General features: G+C 48.5%; 1 protein-coding gene across 2 annotated transcripts in view; it reads left to right on the top strand.

The window, feature by feature from the left end:
- Positions 1–825: 825 nt before the first annotated feature.
- The window catches only part of ATG16L2 (autophagy related 16 like 2), a 28,393-nt gene continuing 10,663 nt past the window's right edge, over positions 826–18,555 (top strand). For both annotated transcript variants that reach the window (XM_088140409.1, XM_088140410.1), the window contains exons 1-7: positions 826–969; positions 7,623–7,716; positions 8,578–8,805; positions 9,498–9,596; positions 12,757–12,835; positions 14,710–14,815; positions 16,513–16,583. In XM_088140409.1, coding sequence (XP_087996535.1) covers positions 858–969; positions 7,623–7,716; positions 8,578–8,805; positions 9,498–9,596; positions 12,757–12,835; positions 14,710–14,815; positions 16,513–16,583 — 789 coding nt within the window. In that variant the 5' untranslated portion in view covers positions 826–857. The remainder of the gene's footprint in view (positions 970–7,622; positions 7,717–8,577; positions 8,806–9,497; positions 9,597–12,756; positions 12,836–14,709; positions 14,816–16,512; positions 16,584–18,555) is intronic.

The following is an 18,555-nucleotide window of genomic DNA, read 5'->3' as shown; positions in this document are numbered from 1 at the left end:
GTGCGAAGACAGCCCTCGAAAGCAGCGGGGAAGGCTTCGAGGACACCCCTCCCTCCCGGCACCCCCGGCCTCAACCCCGCCCCCGGCTGTGCGCTCCTGGCCTCCGCATGAGCCGCTTTCCAGGGGGGAGGGTTGCCCAATTGTGGAGGGGGCGTTTCACCGGGCTGAGAAGGGGGATCGCTCTGCACGGCGTCCCGCGCGGTCTTCTGAAGAGGGCGGGGCGGGCGCTGCGGTGCCCCCCGCCTGAGCGGCCTCGAAACCGCCCTCTTGCTGCTGGCACCGCCGCTGCGGGGACGATGCGCGCCCAAGCCCCAGGTATCCAAAGCAGCAGGATGCCTCCCTACTCGGGGGACTTAGGCTCAACTGCCCCCCGCCCCCGGACTGTTGGCGCGGAAAACCGGACCAGTGTCCGGAGGTCTTCCGAGGGAAGCGGGCATCCCCGCGGAACGCGCTGCCCGGAGAAAAGGCGGGCGCCGAGGCGAAGGGGTCCAAGTGGCGTGGCTTGCGCAAGAGGCTGGCCGGGGTAGGGGGCGCCCAACACGCCCCCTCCCCGAAAGCCGCCCCCCCTTCGTGGGTTGCGCAAATGCAGCCGCGCGGTTGAGCGCCTGGGCTGAGCGCAGCCCCCCGGAGCAACGTGCGGACTACAACTCCCATGGTCGCTGCAGCCAGAAAGGGTGGTGGGCTGCGGCGGCCGAGGAGGAGGGCGGGCAGGCGGGCGGGCAGGCGGGCGCCGGGTTGGAGAGGCGGAGGCGCCGGGGATTCCCCATGCTGGCCCCGCCCCGCCCGATGACGCCACGGGGGCTTCTCTCCTCCCCGCCGCGGGCCCTGCCGGACCTCCGGGCAGCGTCGCCCGCGCCATGGCCGAGAGCGGAGGCTCGGGCCGGCACCGCTGGAAGCGCCACATCGCGCGGCAGCTGCGGCAGCGGGACCGGGCGCAGAAGGCGCTCTTCGCGGACCTCGTGGAGGCCTGTGAGTGCGGGGCGCGGGAGGGAGTGCGCGGCTCTCTGCATGCGCCCAGAGGCTCGCGCCGCCAGGCGGGGGCGGGGGGGGGGCGCGCCCTGTCCGGGAAAGAGCCGGTGCGGGGCCGGGGAGGTTCTTTCCTGTCCGCTTGGGCAGCGCAGGCAGAACCGAGGGTCCGCTGGTCCCCCGCGCCCCCCCACCCCGCCCGTCCTCCGGGTGTGTAAGGAGCGCAGCGCGGCACGGGCAAGCGCCGCCAGCGCTCTTCCCAACACGTGCCCGGTGCCAGGCTGCCCAGGCGCGACCGTTATTCGCTCCGCTTCTCCTCTTCCCTTATCCTGGGGGCCTCCTTTGGGCACCCGAGCCCCCCCCAGCCGTGCCGCCTGGCATCCTTCACAGCCCCAGCGGGCAACCTGCCCCACCCTCCACCGCAGACTTTGCTGTGGGTCTCAGCTGCCCCCTGGCCGTAACCGGGATCGGAGCTGACTTGCCCTGGCAAGCATGGGCATCTCTCGGGGGGGGGGGCGGTGGCTTGTTTTGACAGCCCCCGGGCTACTTCCTCCTCTGCGCCCCCCTCCTTGCAGCCCTGGCCTGCCCTGGCATCGGGCTCTCCAGAGGAGCCGGGACCCCAGTCTGCCCATCAGGCACTGCCAGCCCAAAGGCTTGGATCCCCTGTTGCTTGATCTTGTGTGTCCAGGGGGACAGAGGTGATCAGAAATGCTGGCACAAATTCTGCACAGAAATGTACATCAGGGTGTCCCAGGTGTCTGGTAATTTACATGCCCTACAGAGTTTCTCAACCTTGGCCAGTGAAGATGGGTGGACTCCAACTCCCAGAATTTCTTTTCAGTTCAGTTTCTCATACCTTTAGTTCATTTGGTTCCTCTTACGCAGAATTTAGCAAATATGCATTTTAATGTATGTATAGAAGTACATCTACTTCTATGCCTAATAGACATTTCTACATGACTTTTTATTGTCTATGCCTTCAAGTTTTTTTCAACTTCTTTCCATAACATACATGCATTTCTTCCACTGATTGTTCCCTGATTGGGTATAGTATCTCCTAATAGTTGGGGAGCTGAATTGCAAAATTCACAGAAATCCAAGCTGACACACCTGAGGGTCCCCTCATTTTACGCCCTCACGTGTCCGTCATTGCAGGTACAAGTCCAAATGGAGCAATCCAGAATGTCCAGGTGAAGCCCACCTTCCACCTTTAAAGAGCCTGCAATGGACCTTGAAAAGATCAACCCAGCAACATTCTCCACTCCCTCTTTTTCACCAACAGCTTTTTAGAATCGTGGCTGAGAACATGCCTTAGCAATCAAAGTATAATTCAGAGGCCGCCTCGGCCCTCATGATGCCCAGTGGCAGGGGGCGGGGTCTGTTGTGAGTGCCATCTTGACTTTTTTGACCACACCCTCTGGTAAAGCAGTGTTTCCCTAGAGGCTCAGGCACTAGCCTGGCAAGAATCTTTTTTTTTTTTTTTAATCTGTGCTCAGTCGTTACCGACTCTGCAGTGACTGCTTGGACGAGTCTTTTTGCAGTTTTCAAGGCAAGTGTTTCGGAAGTGGTTTGCCAGAGCCTCCTTCCTAGAGCAGAGCCCAGCTGGCGAGCGCAGGAGGTGGGGTTTCTGTTGCTTCGTGCCCTTTTCGGGCACGTGCGGTTTTTCGCACTTACTGGCAACTGCTCCCGACTCCTTTTTTGCAAGGCGCCGCCAGCATTTTTCTTCCCACCGGAGTGAGAGTCCCCATTTATCTACTCACGTGTTAAGTTTTCGACCTGTTGGGTTGACAGGAACTGGGGAGGAAACAGGAGCTCACCCTGTTTAACGCGAAGGCTGGACTGGAACCGCTGAAGCATCGACCATTTCTGGCCGGCAACTTTCAGCGTCATTAAGCCGCTGCGCCATCTCCCCCAACGGGTGACTCTGGGCGGCTCACAATAACAAAAAAGGAAAAAACACCAATCCCTCCAACAGTGACTAAAATCCATAAATAATTAAAATGCAAACATACATTAAAAATGTCCTAACCCCCCCCCCCCCCGTATATTTTAGCACTAAAACCTTCAAGATGCTGGGGGGGAATCAACCCCATCACCCCACCAGCCATCTCCACAGATGTGAGCCCCCATCCGGCCCCCAGGCCTTCTGGCAGAGCCAGGATTTAACCCCTTTTCTGAAGGCACCCCGGACCTCGGGAGGCAGGATGTTCCATAGGGCGGGAGCCACAGCAGAAGAGGCCCTCTGCCTGGACCCCACCAATCAGAACTCCTTGACCGGTGGGGTCTGCAACCTGCCCCTTCTGCTGGACCGAGTGGGGCGGGCTGAAACAACCGGGGCGAGACGGTCATAATTTGGCCCCACCATTTGGGGCTCTGCAGTGGGTCCTAGATGTGCATATTCCAAGTGGCATGGCCTGAACTGGGGCAGAGACCCTTTGCCCTCTGCACCCCCACTGAAGTGGGCAGAAGATGCCGGGCTGTTGCCCCCAATCCTGTGTCTTTCAGTGGGGCTTCTGCGAGGGACCAATGTCAAAATCTCCTGCCTGTTTTCCTTCCCCGATAGAGAATTTGCATTCTTTCCAAGAAATTTTGGAGAAAAGTTGGAGAAAGTTGGGGTGTGCTGGCGCTGACTCCGTTCCAGGTGCCAAAGAAGGGGTGTCTGTAGCTTCTTTGGCCCTTCCTTCCAGACTTCCCCTAAATCTGAATGGTTTTTGTGAGGGACGGCTCTCATGGGCTCCTTCTCCAGCAAAGTTTGGGGAAACAGTTTGCCCCATGTTTTACCCCATAATTTGATGGAGAATGTCGGAAAACCATTACTGAAATTGTGAGTTTCAACTAGTTTATCCCGGCTGATCTTGAAAAGCTGAAGAGGGTTGAGCCTGGTTAGTCCTAGGACAGGAGACCACTAGGAAATCTTAGGTCTGTGGGGTAGGCCAGGAAATGGAGGGGGGGGGATACCCTGGAAGAAAACAGTGGCAAACTACTTCAGTTTTACTGCTGAGAAAGCAATGCCATGAAGTCACGCGTTAAGCTCAACTTGAAGACAATGTTATGTTTACCTATATCTCTAGCTGTTCCTCCTGTTAGCTGGAAAATGAAAAACGTTTGTTTTTCCCTGCAGGGAAGGGCTGTAGCTTTAGTGCCACAGCACTTGCTTTGCACCGAGAACGTATTAGGCCCATTCTCCATTGCAAGGGAGAAGGGGAGGGGGCCGTGCAGAGCCCTTGCCCAGGAGAGGGGCAGTTTATGGTCTTGTGGAGTCCTTTGGGCTCTCGGAGCTTGGTCGTTTGCTTGCAGACATTTCATTACCCAGCTCGGGAAAGGGACAAAGAAAACAGCAACACGCTACCCTCCCTGGATATCCATATCAGCAGAGGAAATGTCTGCATATCTTCAAGTGGGCAGGGTTGAGAAGCAAGAAAGGAAAGTTAAGCCAAAGCTGTTCACTGTGGCTGTTCATACCTTTCCACCTTTGTAAACCCTCCTTGCTTCCACCACGTCTCCATGCACTGCTTCATGCTTTGCTCTTTGTCCATTAGACTTCTTCTGTCTCTCTTCAGGATCTCATCAACGTCATCCAACCACAACTTTCCCCGTCTTCCCCTGCCTCTGGACCCATCACTCTTCTTTCGAATGCTTGTTCTGCTATTTGACCCTCATTCATTCTCCACCTGTATGTTCTTCTATCCAGCAGGTCCCACGCTTTGGTCATCAATACGCTTCCATTCAGCATCCGTGAGTTCTCAGCCGAATCTCTTCTTATTTCACCGCCCTCTTTCTTAAATGCCCCATTCCCACTACATTCAATTTATCTTAAGTTTTGTTCCTGAAAAACCCAGCGCTCGCTTCCATAAAACAACGTGGGCAGCAGTGCACTCTTAGACCACAAATATTCATTCCTCCAAACAGGCCGCATATTACTCACTACTTTTCCTTCAGCATTTGCATATCTTAAAATTTATCCAGTCATTTTCCCAGTCTTCAGTAAAGATTCTGGCAAGGTAGACAAATTCATTTTCTTGCTCTAATTTTTCCCCATTTAAGAATGACTTGCAATCATTCACTGCATTTTCCCTGTCAAACAAAACCACTCTGATCTTGGATGCATATAATTTTCAGATCCATGCTGCTGGTTGCATCATATAATCTGTCTAATATTCACTAAAATTATTCAAGTTCTCTACCACCAACGCTTGATCTGCCTACAGAAGTGTACACACACATCCATGACCACAACCACACATCCCAAATATCACCACAAGCATTCTGTATACATTTATCCTTAAACACACTAAAACAACCAGAGGGACATTACATATTCTTGCTTTATTCTCTGCGTATTGTGGAACCATTTGCTAGAAATTGCATTTATTCTCAGCTGTGCTTTATTTATTTGTTTGTTTGTTTATTTATTAAATTTATATGCCACCCATCTCCCCCAGAGGGTGGCTCTGGGCGGCTCACAATCAAAATCAAACCTCAAAAACGGTTAAACATATAAATATCCACATTAATTTATTTAAAAAATCAAACTATATAAAAAGGCAGAAAAGGCCCTCTTCCTAGACCCCACCAGCTGAAGGTCCTTGAGTGCTGGGGTCTGCAACATGCCCCTTCCTTCTTTACCTCCATCATAACTGCTTCTTACCACTTTCCACAACCAACTGGAGCTCTGTGTTCTTACAAAAGTCCCAAACGTATTCACTTTGTTATTCACTTTCTCAAAATAAGCAAATATACGGTGGACTTTCTTTTTCACATTCACGCATTTCTCACTGAGCTGTGGCAGAGCAAAAATCTTGTCTGCGCCCTTCTTGCCCAGCATAAGCCAACAAATTTCGCTCCATGTCAGTTCAAGGGATGACTTTCACACTTTGGGTGATGCTGGGGTTATATTTACTATTTGGGATTATATTTACTATTGGTATACACTCCGGTGTTCTTTACTCACCCTTCCCAGGAACAATCTCAGCCTCAAACGGGCAATGCAACAGGACTTGGGAGCGTGTGTGTGCAAATCTCTTACATGCTCCGTATTTAAAATGTACAATAGTGATAAACTTTAGAGATCACAGTCGTGGCGTTTAATAATAACCGTTTGGACTTCCTTTGAAGTTTGGGGATGTTTTGAAAGAGCTAAACAATTGAATTGAATTGAATTGAATTGAATCAAAGCAAATCAAAGCAAATCAAATTGATTTATGCCACCCGACTCCCAGCGACTCTGGGCGGTTATGGTCTTGTAGTGGCATCACTGTGGCTAATACAGAGTTGGCTGTTCTTCATACCCGGTTGTAAGACAACTCGGAAATCCCAGGGTCAGAAAGTAAAATAAAATAAAAATTGGGAAGAAAAGCATTGTTAATCCAGTTCACATCATGTCAAGAAAACCACATGGATGTATCTACCAGGAGTTGAGCTTGACTCAAAGATGACTTGACTTGCTGTGCTTAGAAAAACACCGGGGTGTGGAAGATAATAGGCTGATTCTCCTTGAGTGTAATGACTCTAATAGGTGTATTCTAGTAGTAATTATACTCGGTCCATTAGCCAGCTGAAATCTTACAGCGTTCATGAATGTTGTTAATTCAATTATACTTGCCCCTGATTTGTTAATTGAGCAATGTGTGTGGGCTGATTTTCTTCCTGGATATGTCAAATGTGCCTTGGAGAGCTTTCTAAAATTCATCAACAGTAACGAAAGTCCTTTTTTCTGTCTTGTGCCTTCAAGTCATTGTTGACTCCTGGCAACCGCCTGGACAAGACCCTGCAGTTTTTGTGGCAACATTTTTTGGGAGTGGTTTGCCATTGCCTCCTTCCCAGGGCTGAGAGAGAGTGACTGGCCCAAGGTCACCCAGCTGGCTTTGTGCCCAAGCAGGACTAGAACTCACCGTCTCCTGGTTTCTAGCCTGATGCCCTAATGGAAATGATTACAGAATAGGTCAAAGGTCAGTTAGCTGCTGGAAAGTAGATACATGTCAGCAGTGTCACACAACACAATTAACCTGGTTACTGAAGATGTCCTAGGTTTGCGCATTATAATGACCCATAAATGAAGCCATAGGCCTGGTTTGCACAATTCACGGGCCTAACCAAGCTTGTCGTGCTGCATGGATGCATCTGCTAAGTTTTCTTTATCATGTGTTGTGTGATGACAGCCACATCACACAGTCATGGGGTCAGGGAGTCCACAGGGGAGGTCCAAAAAGTCAAGATGACGACCATGACTACATGATGAAAGGCCCACCCCCTTTTTTTACATGTGTTCAAGTAAACTTGAAAAATACTTGCCCCTTCCCTGTTGATTTCTCAGAAGCCAGTGGAGCGGCTCAAACTCCTGGTGGGAATATTGATTTCTTCTGATACAGACACTGAATGGTGGAAAAATGGCCATGGAGGCGACCTGGGAAGGAAGACAGTGGAAAGCATGAGACACTCAAACTCAACTTCAGATTCCAGATGTGCCGTTTGACTTGAATTCCGTTCACTTCTGGAGTGAACTTGCAGAACAGTACATAGATTAAAACGGATAATTTTCTACGGAACATGTAATTGTGCAAAATCCATATACACCCATCCCTGGAGTAATATTTTCTAGGGGACGCTGTTATTTTCCTCTTTGTTTCATGGCTGCTGTCCTCTTTCCTTTCGTGCAGATAACAAGCTGCTGGAAAAATCCAGCTCAAGTGACCTCGCTGTGCAGTCCGAAGCCCCTTCCGAAGAGCCCCAGACGGGGGGTCCTGCTCGCAGGTGACCAAAAGTTCAGGTCGTGTCTTTCTTTTGCCCTTAGGAAGGGAGCCCCAGATCACGCTCTTCATAGAAGAAGAGCCGTAATCTATGGAGGCAAAACATCAGGGCAACGTGGGTGCTGCCACTTCAGACTCACGCATCTTAATAAGGGGTAGAAACGTTGGGAACGGCAGCAGTTCACTTCATCAGATGGATGGAGGGGCTGGACAGGTGCCAGATTTAAATTTGGGATGTAGGTTCCATGTGAGACAGGTTACAAATACCTTAGCAATAACCATTGTAATCATCCTAGTTTAAATCCAACATCAGTTTAGCCCGGTGCTTCTCAACCTCAGCAACTTTAAGATGGGCGGACTTCACCTCCCCAGAATTCCCCAGCCAGTATGCTGGGAAGGAGGAATAAGGGCCCTCCTTGGCAGCCCCGGCTTTTGGTGCCTGGTGCCCATTTCAGTGGCACTGAGAATCCGCCATGGGCGCCGCCCTTTGGCCAGAGCAAAGAGTCTTTGTGCCCCTTCCTGGCAGCCTGGCAAGGTTACTGGCTCGCCCAGTATCAGAAGAGTAAGAGCTGAGTGCCCCTCCAGCAACTGGAGGAACCTGAGCTCTCCCCGTTTTTAAGCCTGCAGGTTGTGGTTCAGTTTTATTCACCGAGTTAACCCTGCTTTCCATTGTCCTTGTTTCTTTATTGGGAAACCAGAGGCGCGTCGTTTGGGGTGGGTGTTTCACGGCCGAATGGGGGTGAGTTGGTAGCAGGGATAGAATCACAGACCCCTTGGGTTGGAAGGGACCTTGGAGGTCTTCTAGTCCAGCCCTCTGCCCAAGGGGATAGGAGCGGGCAAAAATTCCCAGCTTCCTCTGCTTCAGGCTGGCCAGCCTAGCTGTAGAACAGCTGGACGAGGAGGGTCAGCGCTGCCAGCTGCAGAGCCAGGCGGAGGAACTGGGCTGTAGGAACAGTGCCCGGAAGGCTAAGGACGACTTGCTGCAGAGGTGTGTCCAGGAGCAAGATGGGGAATTTCGCCCGGCCCTGGAGTCCCAGGGCGCCCTGCGGAGGAGAGGGGTCTGCACCCAGTGCAAGAGTGACAGGACTGAGAGGTAGGAGCGCCTGGGGGTGTGTGTGCTGAGCTGGACTAATAAAGGAGCTGAACTCAACTGGACTGTTCTTGGGCTGGGCCTGACATTTACTTAATTCAATACAGGTATTTCTTCTGGGATGGAGGAATAAGGGACCTCCTTGGCAGCCCTGGCTTTTGGTGCCTGGTGCCCACTTCAGTGGCACAGGGAATCCGCCATGGGCACCACCCTTTGGGCAGAGCAAAGAGTCTTTGTGCCCCTTCCTGGCAGCCTGGCAAGGTCGCTGGTTTCCCATAGACCGTGAGACGGTCTCGCTTTGGGCTTCTGGTGGGACCATTTCCTGGGGATGCTCAGGACTGAACCTGGGACCATCCGCAGACCGAGGGGCTGGGCTGTCCCACAGCTGGCCCCTAAAGGGGTCAGTGAAGCAAAGCAAGTCGAGCAGGGGCGAACCTCTTCCTCTCCTTGCGGGGCGAAGCAAACCCAGCAGAGCAGGGATCTGCAGGAGGCAACCGAGTCCACCCTCAGTTTTATCTTTACCTTTTTGGCATGTCCAAATGTCCTACTCGTGTATAGCCCCATTCGTTGCAGGTTCCATCATTGTTAGGATCCTGCTATCAGTTAATGATTTAAGTAGAAGTATTTTGAGTGGGACGGTTTTTAAAATGTCCCGCGTTGCTGCTTTCTGACCTCTGGATGTTTTCCTATGTTAGAGAATTGGAAAAAGTAGAAGTAGGAGAGCAGAAATCTGCCAGCAGAAATGATCCGGAAGAGAAGGAAGGAGGTGAAAAGCTGTTTAAAAGGCCCTGTAGGTAAGAGCTTGCCTTCAGAAGGAGAAGTCTCCTGAACCAGATGGGAGCCTTCATTGCCTATTGTATTTTCTGCTTTTTGAGCATGTAGACTTCGAGTTCCAACAAGTTCCTTGTCCTCAATAATTTAACTTTAAAAAAATATGGTAGTTAACTTTATAATAAACTATATCATGAGAGGGGCTCAAAATCCCATGCTTGCTATGATTGTATTTGTATTTGTATTGTATTTTGTATTGCTTGTAAAAATTCCTTTTCTTCTACCTTATATAACTTATCATGCTCAGGTTTCTCAGCAATAGTTACTAAGAGGTACGTTCCCCTGTTAGTATAGGTAATATAAACCACCATGACTGGTAGCTGATCATAGCCTTTTCCTACATGAATCCATCTCATTTTTAAAGAATGATTACTCCCCATGGTAGCATATTCTATGATTTAGCTATGCTCTATCATTTACCCCTCTCATATGTGCCACTGTTCTTACAGGGAATGTTACATATGCTGTGGATATAATTAAGGCTGATTTCCTGATCTGGGGATATGAGAGGAGTAAACAATAAAGAGCATGAATTAAAAAAGGAAAGAAAGAAAATAGATGTTGTGAATCTGGGAAACTAAGAGGAAGAGGTGTAATAGATGTGAATGAAGCAGTCTGATCTTGCAGAGTGAACCGGATGAATCCACGTAGGGAAGTCCAGGAGCAAGTTTAATGATGAATGAAAGGATTAAGAAGTATGTTAGAAAGTATGAATTGGGGCTATCTAGGTTGTCGTGTGGAGGTGTGAAAGAGGAATCCATAGGTTGGTGACGTGGTTGCATGTTACACTCCATCGAATGGTTATAGTGGAAGAGCCAGAGATGAGTTTGGGGGGAAATGGTGCACCCTTCTGCATGAATACAACCCAGGGAGAGGAGATGATTCTGTTTGGTGATGTGGATGGACGGGCGCAAACAAGACAAGAGAATCCAGGAAAAGCGACTGGCCCATTTGCAGACCCTGTGTCAGGCCTAGCCCAAGGAACTCCAAGAGACAATGCAAAATCAGTTCAGCTATGTTTATTAGCTACAACCTCTAGCAAGAATCTTCCCAGACTGAAACCCCAAGTCCCAAAGTCCTCCAGCCACAACAGTGTGTATTCCTCAGGGAGGTGCCAGCCCCATCCTCTTGTAGTTCCCACGCTCCTGCAGTGAGCTAAGAAAATGCTTATCTCCCTGAGCCTGGCCTTCATCATTCCATTCCATCACACCCTGGAATGAATGAGGACGGGGGCCGTTTGGCAGGGATGTGTTTAGATAAAGAGCTGTTTGTTTTGAGTACGTGGTGTAAACATATCCCTACTCATATGTTCAGATGTCCAAGGAATTAATATAAATCTGAAAGCTTGATTGATTGGGTTGTTTATGGTAAAAGATTGAGAGAGTTGGTGAAGGATCCGAGGGGGATGAGAAGTTCTGTTTGTGAACAGATAATTTTTTAGTCATGTCAGAAGTGGATCACGGGGGAAATGGACATGGAAGAAAAGAAAATAAGTGACAGAAACTTAGAGTGAAAGAAGGACAGCAGCAAGGAAAATCATGAGCCTTAGATGAAAAAGGATTAGAAAACAGATTAATCTCCCAACAGAATACCTAGAAAGTGGACAGAAGGTATTCCAGCAGTAGAGGTCGACATCTTCTGCATTTTGCTTCTCTATTTCTTTATTTGAGAGACTTATATAGGCACCCATATTATGAACCACAACCCTGGGCAGCTCACAAAACAATAAAAACAGTAAAAAACCCAAACCAGCATAAAAATTCCTGGTGCCCCAGGGCAACCCCCTCCCACTCCTCAGTGTGTCCTCACCTTCTCCAACGCTTGTGGAAACAGCCACTCCTGGAGGCCTTCCGGAAGGCAAGGAGGGTGCGGGCCTGCCAGATCTCTGGGCAGAGGGTGCTTCACAGGGCACGGGCCGCCACAAAGAAGGCGCACTTCCAAAGTCCTGCTTGAGACAACATCAGAAGGAAGGGACCCTGTTGAGCTTCTCTTGACTAGTTAGACAAGAAACGGACACAAATAGACTTTCTAGGACAGAAGCTCTGGTAAGTAGATTTATCGCAGGAAAATAATGAAACCATTATGAAAGAATTTCAGCAACCGCTACGTATTAAATGCAAGCCCTGTACCGTCTCACCCTGTCACATAAACCCGTCCTGCCCGGTCAGGCAGAGGGGGCACATTGCGGACCCCGTCAGCAAGGGAATGTCGGCTGGCGGGGCCCCGGAGGAGGGCCTTCTCTGCCGTTGCCCCGCCCTTTGGAATATTCTCCCCCCAGAGGTGGGGCAGGCCCCTACCCTCCCGGCTTTCCGGAAAGGATTAGACCTGGCTCTGCCGGCTTGCCTGGGGTGATAAGAGCTCTAATTGTTCCTGGGGGTGGTTAGCGCCCTGACGACGCTCCCCGAGTTATTCGTCAACCGTCCATCTTTCTTGGAAGCTATTTATTTATTATTAGGATTGTTTTATACTGTACTTTAATGAATTTTATCTTTGCTGTAAACCACCGAGAGTCACTTTTTAACGAGAGGGGCGATGACAAATCTGATATATTCAAAAATAAATAAACACACAGCAAAAAGAGCGTTCCAGTTCTTACATCTTTCCTCCTACCAGCACAATATAGCAGGGAAGCATCCAGGCTCTTTGGGGCAGGAGGAACAGTGTTGACTTGACTTTTGAACGGGCAGCCGTTTAACCTGGTTTCGGATTGCTGGCTTGGGGGTGTAGGAGAACTGGTTCCTACACATATTTCCTAACGCACAGCATTACCGTTTGCCCGTAGGACCTCTGACTTAGGACGCGGCAATCATTACAAGCCATGGTTCTCTCCTAACCTGAACTGGGAATCAGGGCTTCAACTCGATTTTCAGTTTGGATGGACTGGGATCCTATTCTTTAAGTTTATATATTACATTTTAATTGATTTTATCTTCTCTGTAAACCACCCAGAGTCGCGGTTTACAGGTCCTGGCCAATTCATAACTGCAGCGAATCAGGAAGCTGTGGGGTTGCAGCGCCCAGGAAGCAGATGCAGACCCAGATCCTGTTTGCACCCCGTGTCCCTTTTACCTAAGATTTCCAGAGGCCGTGCCCCAAATCATTCTCCCCTCTTGCAAATTTCAGGCAAAAACGTGAGAACTCGGCCAGCAGCGAGTCAGAGGATCAAGACTGCTGCGTCCCCTCCTGTGTGGCCGACGAACGAGTAAGTTGTTGTTCCAGATCTGTCCGTTGGCTGTCGGTTAACCTTCTTGCTGTCCTTTTTAAATTTTGGATATCCTGCTCTTGCAAAGCTCATGGCAGAATATTCCAGACCTCCACAGGTGGGCTCGAATCATTTGCAAAATCCCCATTCGGAGTTCATAGAAATTCCCCGCATTTCGTTGCTGTCTGAGTCTGTCATCCACGTTTTCCCCCTGTGCTCATGTGGCCACTGAGGCATGGTGTGCTGGACCACTGTGCCTCTGCTGCAAAGCTAACTACAGTATGTGGGGAGAAAAAAACCCCACAACTTACTCTATTATCTCTGTGATTATGCTACCTAAACGCTGGGGCAGGGTATCACTTTAGATTGCTGGCTGGGTTCACCTGTCGTGCTGTGACATCATGGCTTTGTTCAGACAACCGCCTTAACCTTGCCAGTCTAGCATTGTAAGGTTGGTTAGAGTTAACCTCAGTGAGTTTCTCTGTGACTCAACACATTATCGAAAAACAACCGGTTTGGCTCATTTCTGGTTCAGGGTATTGTGTGAACCCCACAAATGGGTGAATGCAGGATATAGGCTAAACCTACGGTGTGAAAACAGCCCTTGCCATTTCCTGGGTTGGCCTAATGCAAGGTGTCAACCCCATCTTTTCGTTTGTAAACTAGGAACTACGGTGTACAATAGACTAGCACAGTCATTCCACAAACCATAAATGAGGATGATTGAGTTTACTAGTAATAATTGGAAGAAGCCTTATAGATCATCACATCCAGCTCCCTGATAAATGCAGAAAATCCAAGTTTAGACCTTTTCCGGATGTATTATGATGCAACTTCTAGAATGCTGGCTGGGGCCTCTGGGAGTTGTAATTATGGCATTTGGATGACCCCATGGGGGTGAAGCAGGATTGAGAGACCATGACTAAGGCTTCCAATCTGTTGCACATTGAGGATATGGAGTTTTAGTCTATCACAACAGAACATCACAAACAATTTCAGTGCCAACCCTCCCTGGTTGGTATCGGTTCCAGTTCACCAATCCCCTTCTCCGAAAGTTCCAGGTCAAAAGCATATCTTGCGGAACATCTTGAGATCTTTGTTGAGTCATCCTCATGGGCATCATGGCAATCATGAAGGTCCAGTTTAGCCCAGCTGAGGTGACCTCTATGTCCATATAGAAACCCTGTACCCTCAGGATAACAATTCTGGCAAGGATCCCGAGGCTAGTTTCTCATTACCCCATTTTATATCTGGAATTGGAAACTCAGTGGAAGGGATTTCATAACAACACCCCCTGCCTCCCCCTATTCCCTCATCCAGATAGTTTGGAGCCATGATTCCCAATATGGGAAGTTGGGGGAAACTACAATGGTCTTTGTTGGTGCCACACACCCAGGTGGGCAAAGCCTGGGTAGATCCACTCCTCCCTGTTCATCTGCCAGGTTTTGGTTGCACTTGCTAGGTCACTTCCTTCATCTCCAGTTAAAATGTGAATGTTAGATATTTTATTTCTGGTCTAGAACTGAAAAGCAGCACTGCTTGCTAAGAGGAGAAGATGACAGAGCAATGCAGAACCCATCGCTTGGGCAACTAGAAGAAGAAACACTCTTACGTGCCTACCTTTGCACGTCTCCACACTGTAACCTATATCCATTCTTACCCACCTACTCATGAAGATGCTCAGTAGTCAATAATTCCACATCAAAGGCACTGCCCAGAGTCGCTTTGTGAGATAGGTGGCTACATAATGTGATGAATGAATGAATGAACGAATGAACGAACGAACGAACGAACGAATGAACGGATGAACGAAGGCACAGAGTCAGGTCTACCATCTAATCCTGAACCCATTCCTTATCTGCTCCCTTCTCCAGAAAGCCCACATCTCTGAGATCGATGCCATCACCTTCAGTCCAGATTCAAGCATGCTGGCTACGGGTGGGTCGGACGGGCTGATTAAGCTCTGGAATGTGGCTGGAGGTAAGTGGTGGCCAAAGGCGTCGCTGAGCGAGAAACTGGTCTTGAACAAGCCAAAACGTTGAGAGTTCCTTCCCAGGGTGTGGTGCTACTGACTGGCAATTTTGGGTGTTCTTCAAGGTCAGTCTTTTCCTTGAGCTTTGCCAAAAATTGTGATTTGGCAGATGCAGAAGTGCGGGTACACATTCGGATCCCTAAACCTGTTCACTTTCCATTTCGAAAAAGCTTTCTCGTGCCACGTTTAATGTTTGATCTTGATTGTAATGATCTTGATTTTACTCTTCTGTTTTATACATTGCATTTTTAAATTACTGTAAGCTTTCTTGCGTGTTTATACAAACAGAAAGGCAGGGTATGCAGTGAACATTAATATAATAATAACTGGCATGACACTTACAAACATCCAGGAAATCACAGTGCACAGATCTAAGCAGATGCAGGTGATGAAAACTCCTCATCCCATCACGATCTGTATTTTCCTGTTCTTAATTTTATTTTTCTGCCACCAGATTCCAGGAGGCTTAAAGTTATTTTTTTTTCTGCCCCAGTTTCAAACTATGCACAAATTGGTCTAGAAATCTATATAAAATCTTCTTTTTAAACAAAGAGAACATCTGCTAGTCCACAGAAAGTTATGTCGCTTTTGCAAAACTCTCTTTTAAAAACAGTGGGTCATAAATACATTGGGAAAGTCATCTCAGACAGTCCAGGCACCACCCTGGGCGTGTTTCTGTGTCTTTCTCATCAGTTTCTAGTTTGTTAGTTGACCTGGACATCTTTTTTTTAATACTGAAGGAGAAGATATAAATGTATACAATACACCAATAGAAGCGAATATGTGTAGCTCAGGGTTGGCCTGTGGAGTCCTCGGTGTTCTCTGAGCTGGTTGGTTTCCTTCAGTACTAGCACTGAAGATGTTACCTAGCCGAGTAACGAAACGTCTGCAAGAAAACAACCAGGCTCAGAGAACCCCACGGGCTCCATAAAATACACCGGTTTAGCTAGAAGGGTGTCAGAGTCAGACGTGTTTAGCTGGAAGTACATTGCTGGGCGTGTATTGAAATAAAGCCCCTCTCTCTCATTGCATGTTGCTAGATCAAACCGCTCCCTGGTGCCCCCCAGAGGCACTGGACTACAGTTTCCATCATCCTTAAGCAGCATGGTGAGAGTGTTCAGGGAACTGTAGTTCATCTGGAAGGCAACGGGTTAGCAAATCCTCTTCTAGGCTGTCTCGTGGCTCATAAATTGAAATAACGTGAATTGGTGAGCGCAGGCAAGTCAGGCTGAGAACAACTCTCCTGCTTCCTGACTCTTGCACACAAGTAAAGTGGGGCAAGCAGTGGGAAGGACCTATTTTTCATTATTTATGTTTCACTGAAGGTTTTCTTTTAACGCTGGATCTAATTCCGCACCATGGCTTCCCCGCATCTCTCTTTTAGACGTTGATTGGTCCTCCCTGCGCTTCAGGATCCGTCAGGGCTGCAGCCAGGTTTTCCCGGGGCGGCGGGATCAAAATCTGCAAGACCGCTGGCTTGGCATTGCACTTGAATCGTTGCCCCTTTTATACGTGCATGCTTGCATCAAGGCCCAAAGGAGTGGGGCTTTTTATGGAGATGCTGCGCCTACCTTCTTGCGGATTTTGGCACCCCCTGTGGGCACCCCAGCTTTTGCATTGCTCACGAGCTCATCTTCCTCCCCAGGCTGCCTACGGCCGACGCAGACCCTGGAAGCCTCAACCGGCAGCATCACCGGCCTTGAGTTTAACCCCTCGGTGAGTGCAAAGCCCACCTGTAGGGAGCCGGGCTGGTCTTTGCAGGGGATGTTAACAGAAGGGAGCTGAGGGTGTTCAGGAAGGGGTAGGTTGGGGGGTGCATTTATTTTACAACAGGTATGCTGGGGAGTCCATGGGGTTCTCTGAGCCGGGTTGTTTTCTTGCAGACGTTTCATTACCCGGACAGGTAACGTCATCAGTGCTAGAAGGGAGTGGGGTTTGCTCTTTGTTCTCTTCTACTGGCACAATAGTTATAGCCTGCAAATAGATTGGGGAGGGCAGGGACAGGCTTCTCTCTGGCAGACCCCATGAATCAGAAACCCAGGAATCCAAGGATTTCTGATCAGTAAAATTTACTGTAGAAGAGCTAACAAGCCATTAAAAACAATTTCAGCAAACGCTGTGGGGTCAAATGCAAGTTCTATTGATAGTTGCATCAATGTGCAATTTATTTATTTGATTTTATTACAGTCACCCCTTCCAAAATACTCTTTTTTGTACCTTCCCCCCCCCCCCCGTTCAAACTATATAACAAGCTGGACGACTCTCTGTATTTGGGCTGGGAAGCTCAGCCTCCACCTATCCCTTATTTTGGTAACAGGCAGATCTGATATCAGGTTGAAAACGAACTGGGGGTCTGATTTTGGGGGGGGGAGGGCTTTGGTTTTTGTGTACTTTTAAGATGCTTATTATTTTAACCTGACCGTGGACGTTTTAGTAGTTTATACATTCTTTTAAACTACTTCTTGGAGTAGTTTAAACTTCTAAATGTTCTGTGGGATTGCAGCAGGGGGTAAAAGTAGTAAATCGAAATATAATAATAAACGAACTCTTACAGGGAGTTAAAATAGCCCAAAGGGGACTTTGATGCCCCAAGTGGGATCCGTGGGTCCTGAACGGGAGACTGTTCAAAAGAGGCTTCCCACCTTCGTACAGCAGAGGGCAGGCAAAATTGCGTACAAAATCTTCAACCAAAGTGCATAGATTCCACCAACGTTTTGCAAATACGGAAGGGTTTTTCCGTATCTTCGTTGTCAGTTCCAAGGCTGGCTGTTTGATTATTGATTTAGCCCCATTTTTTCACTTTGCTCTGTAACTTGCATTCATTACTAGAGCTTGCAGATCCTTTTGTTTTTGGATCTCAGGGTCGTGTCATCAGCACGGCGCAGGTCACTGATGTCTCTTCCTCCACTTTTAAAACCAGGTTCATCTTCTTCCATCTGTGCAAACGCCTGAGAGTCACTTTGATTGCAGCAGTGCAGAAATAGGTTTAATCAATAACATAACACAACATAACATAACATAACATAACATAACATAAAACAAAACAATTTAGGGAAGGGATATACAGGGGCTCCCAACATCAGGAGGGAGACATTGTGAATGTAAATCAGCCCTGGATTAGCCATTAAGCAAAATAAGTGGCTGCTTCAGACACCAAAGGGAGGGGGGCACCACAGAGTTTTTTCCCCTTGCTATCAGGCCCTGAGCGTATTTTGCCTTATAATCTTTGGGAGGGTAATTAAAAATAGCTTTCAATAATTTTTTGTATTTATATTTTTTAACAATTTCATTTTAAAAAGGCATTGAACAACGTTGAAAATCTGCATTTTTTCTGCCCTAGTAAATAATTTGCTTGTATTGCTTATTGCTATTTAGTGTTAACTAAATGGTTTTTTTAAAAGTTTATATTAAAATAGTTGTTGGGTTTAGCCTGGGTGTGGCCTGGAAGAAACCTGAATCTTTAATCTCTTATTTCACCTTCAGGGCTTGCTGAGTCCGAATGTCTTGCCCGCTAAGTTGGGCTGGGCTTAGCAGATCTGTTGGCCTTAATTTGGCCCTGATGCAAATGGTTGATTGAAAAAACCAGCCAGAATAAATCAGACCAGATTTTTACCAAGCTGTGTCCATCCTTCTCTTCTCCCCCTTGACTTCAGAAGAAGGGTTTGGGAAGAGAGCTGCTTTTAATAGA

This window comes from Python bivittatus, unplaced genomic scaffold (genome assembly GCF_059951505.1).
Source record: "Python bivittatus isolate LINGU-HERP-01145 unplaced genomic scaffold, Pbiv_v1 ctg000340_np1212, whole genome shotgun sequence".
Taxonomy (NCBI): Eukaryota; Metazoa; Chordata; class Lepidosauria; order Squamata; family Pythonidae; genus Python; species Python bivittatus.
Note: the sequence above shows the minus strand (reverse complement) of the source record. Positions and strands in the feature narration are given on the sequence as shown.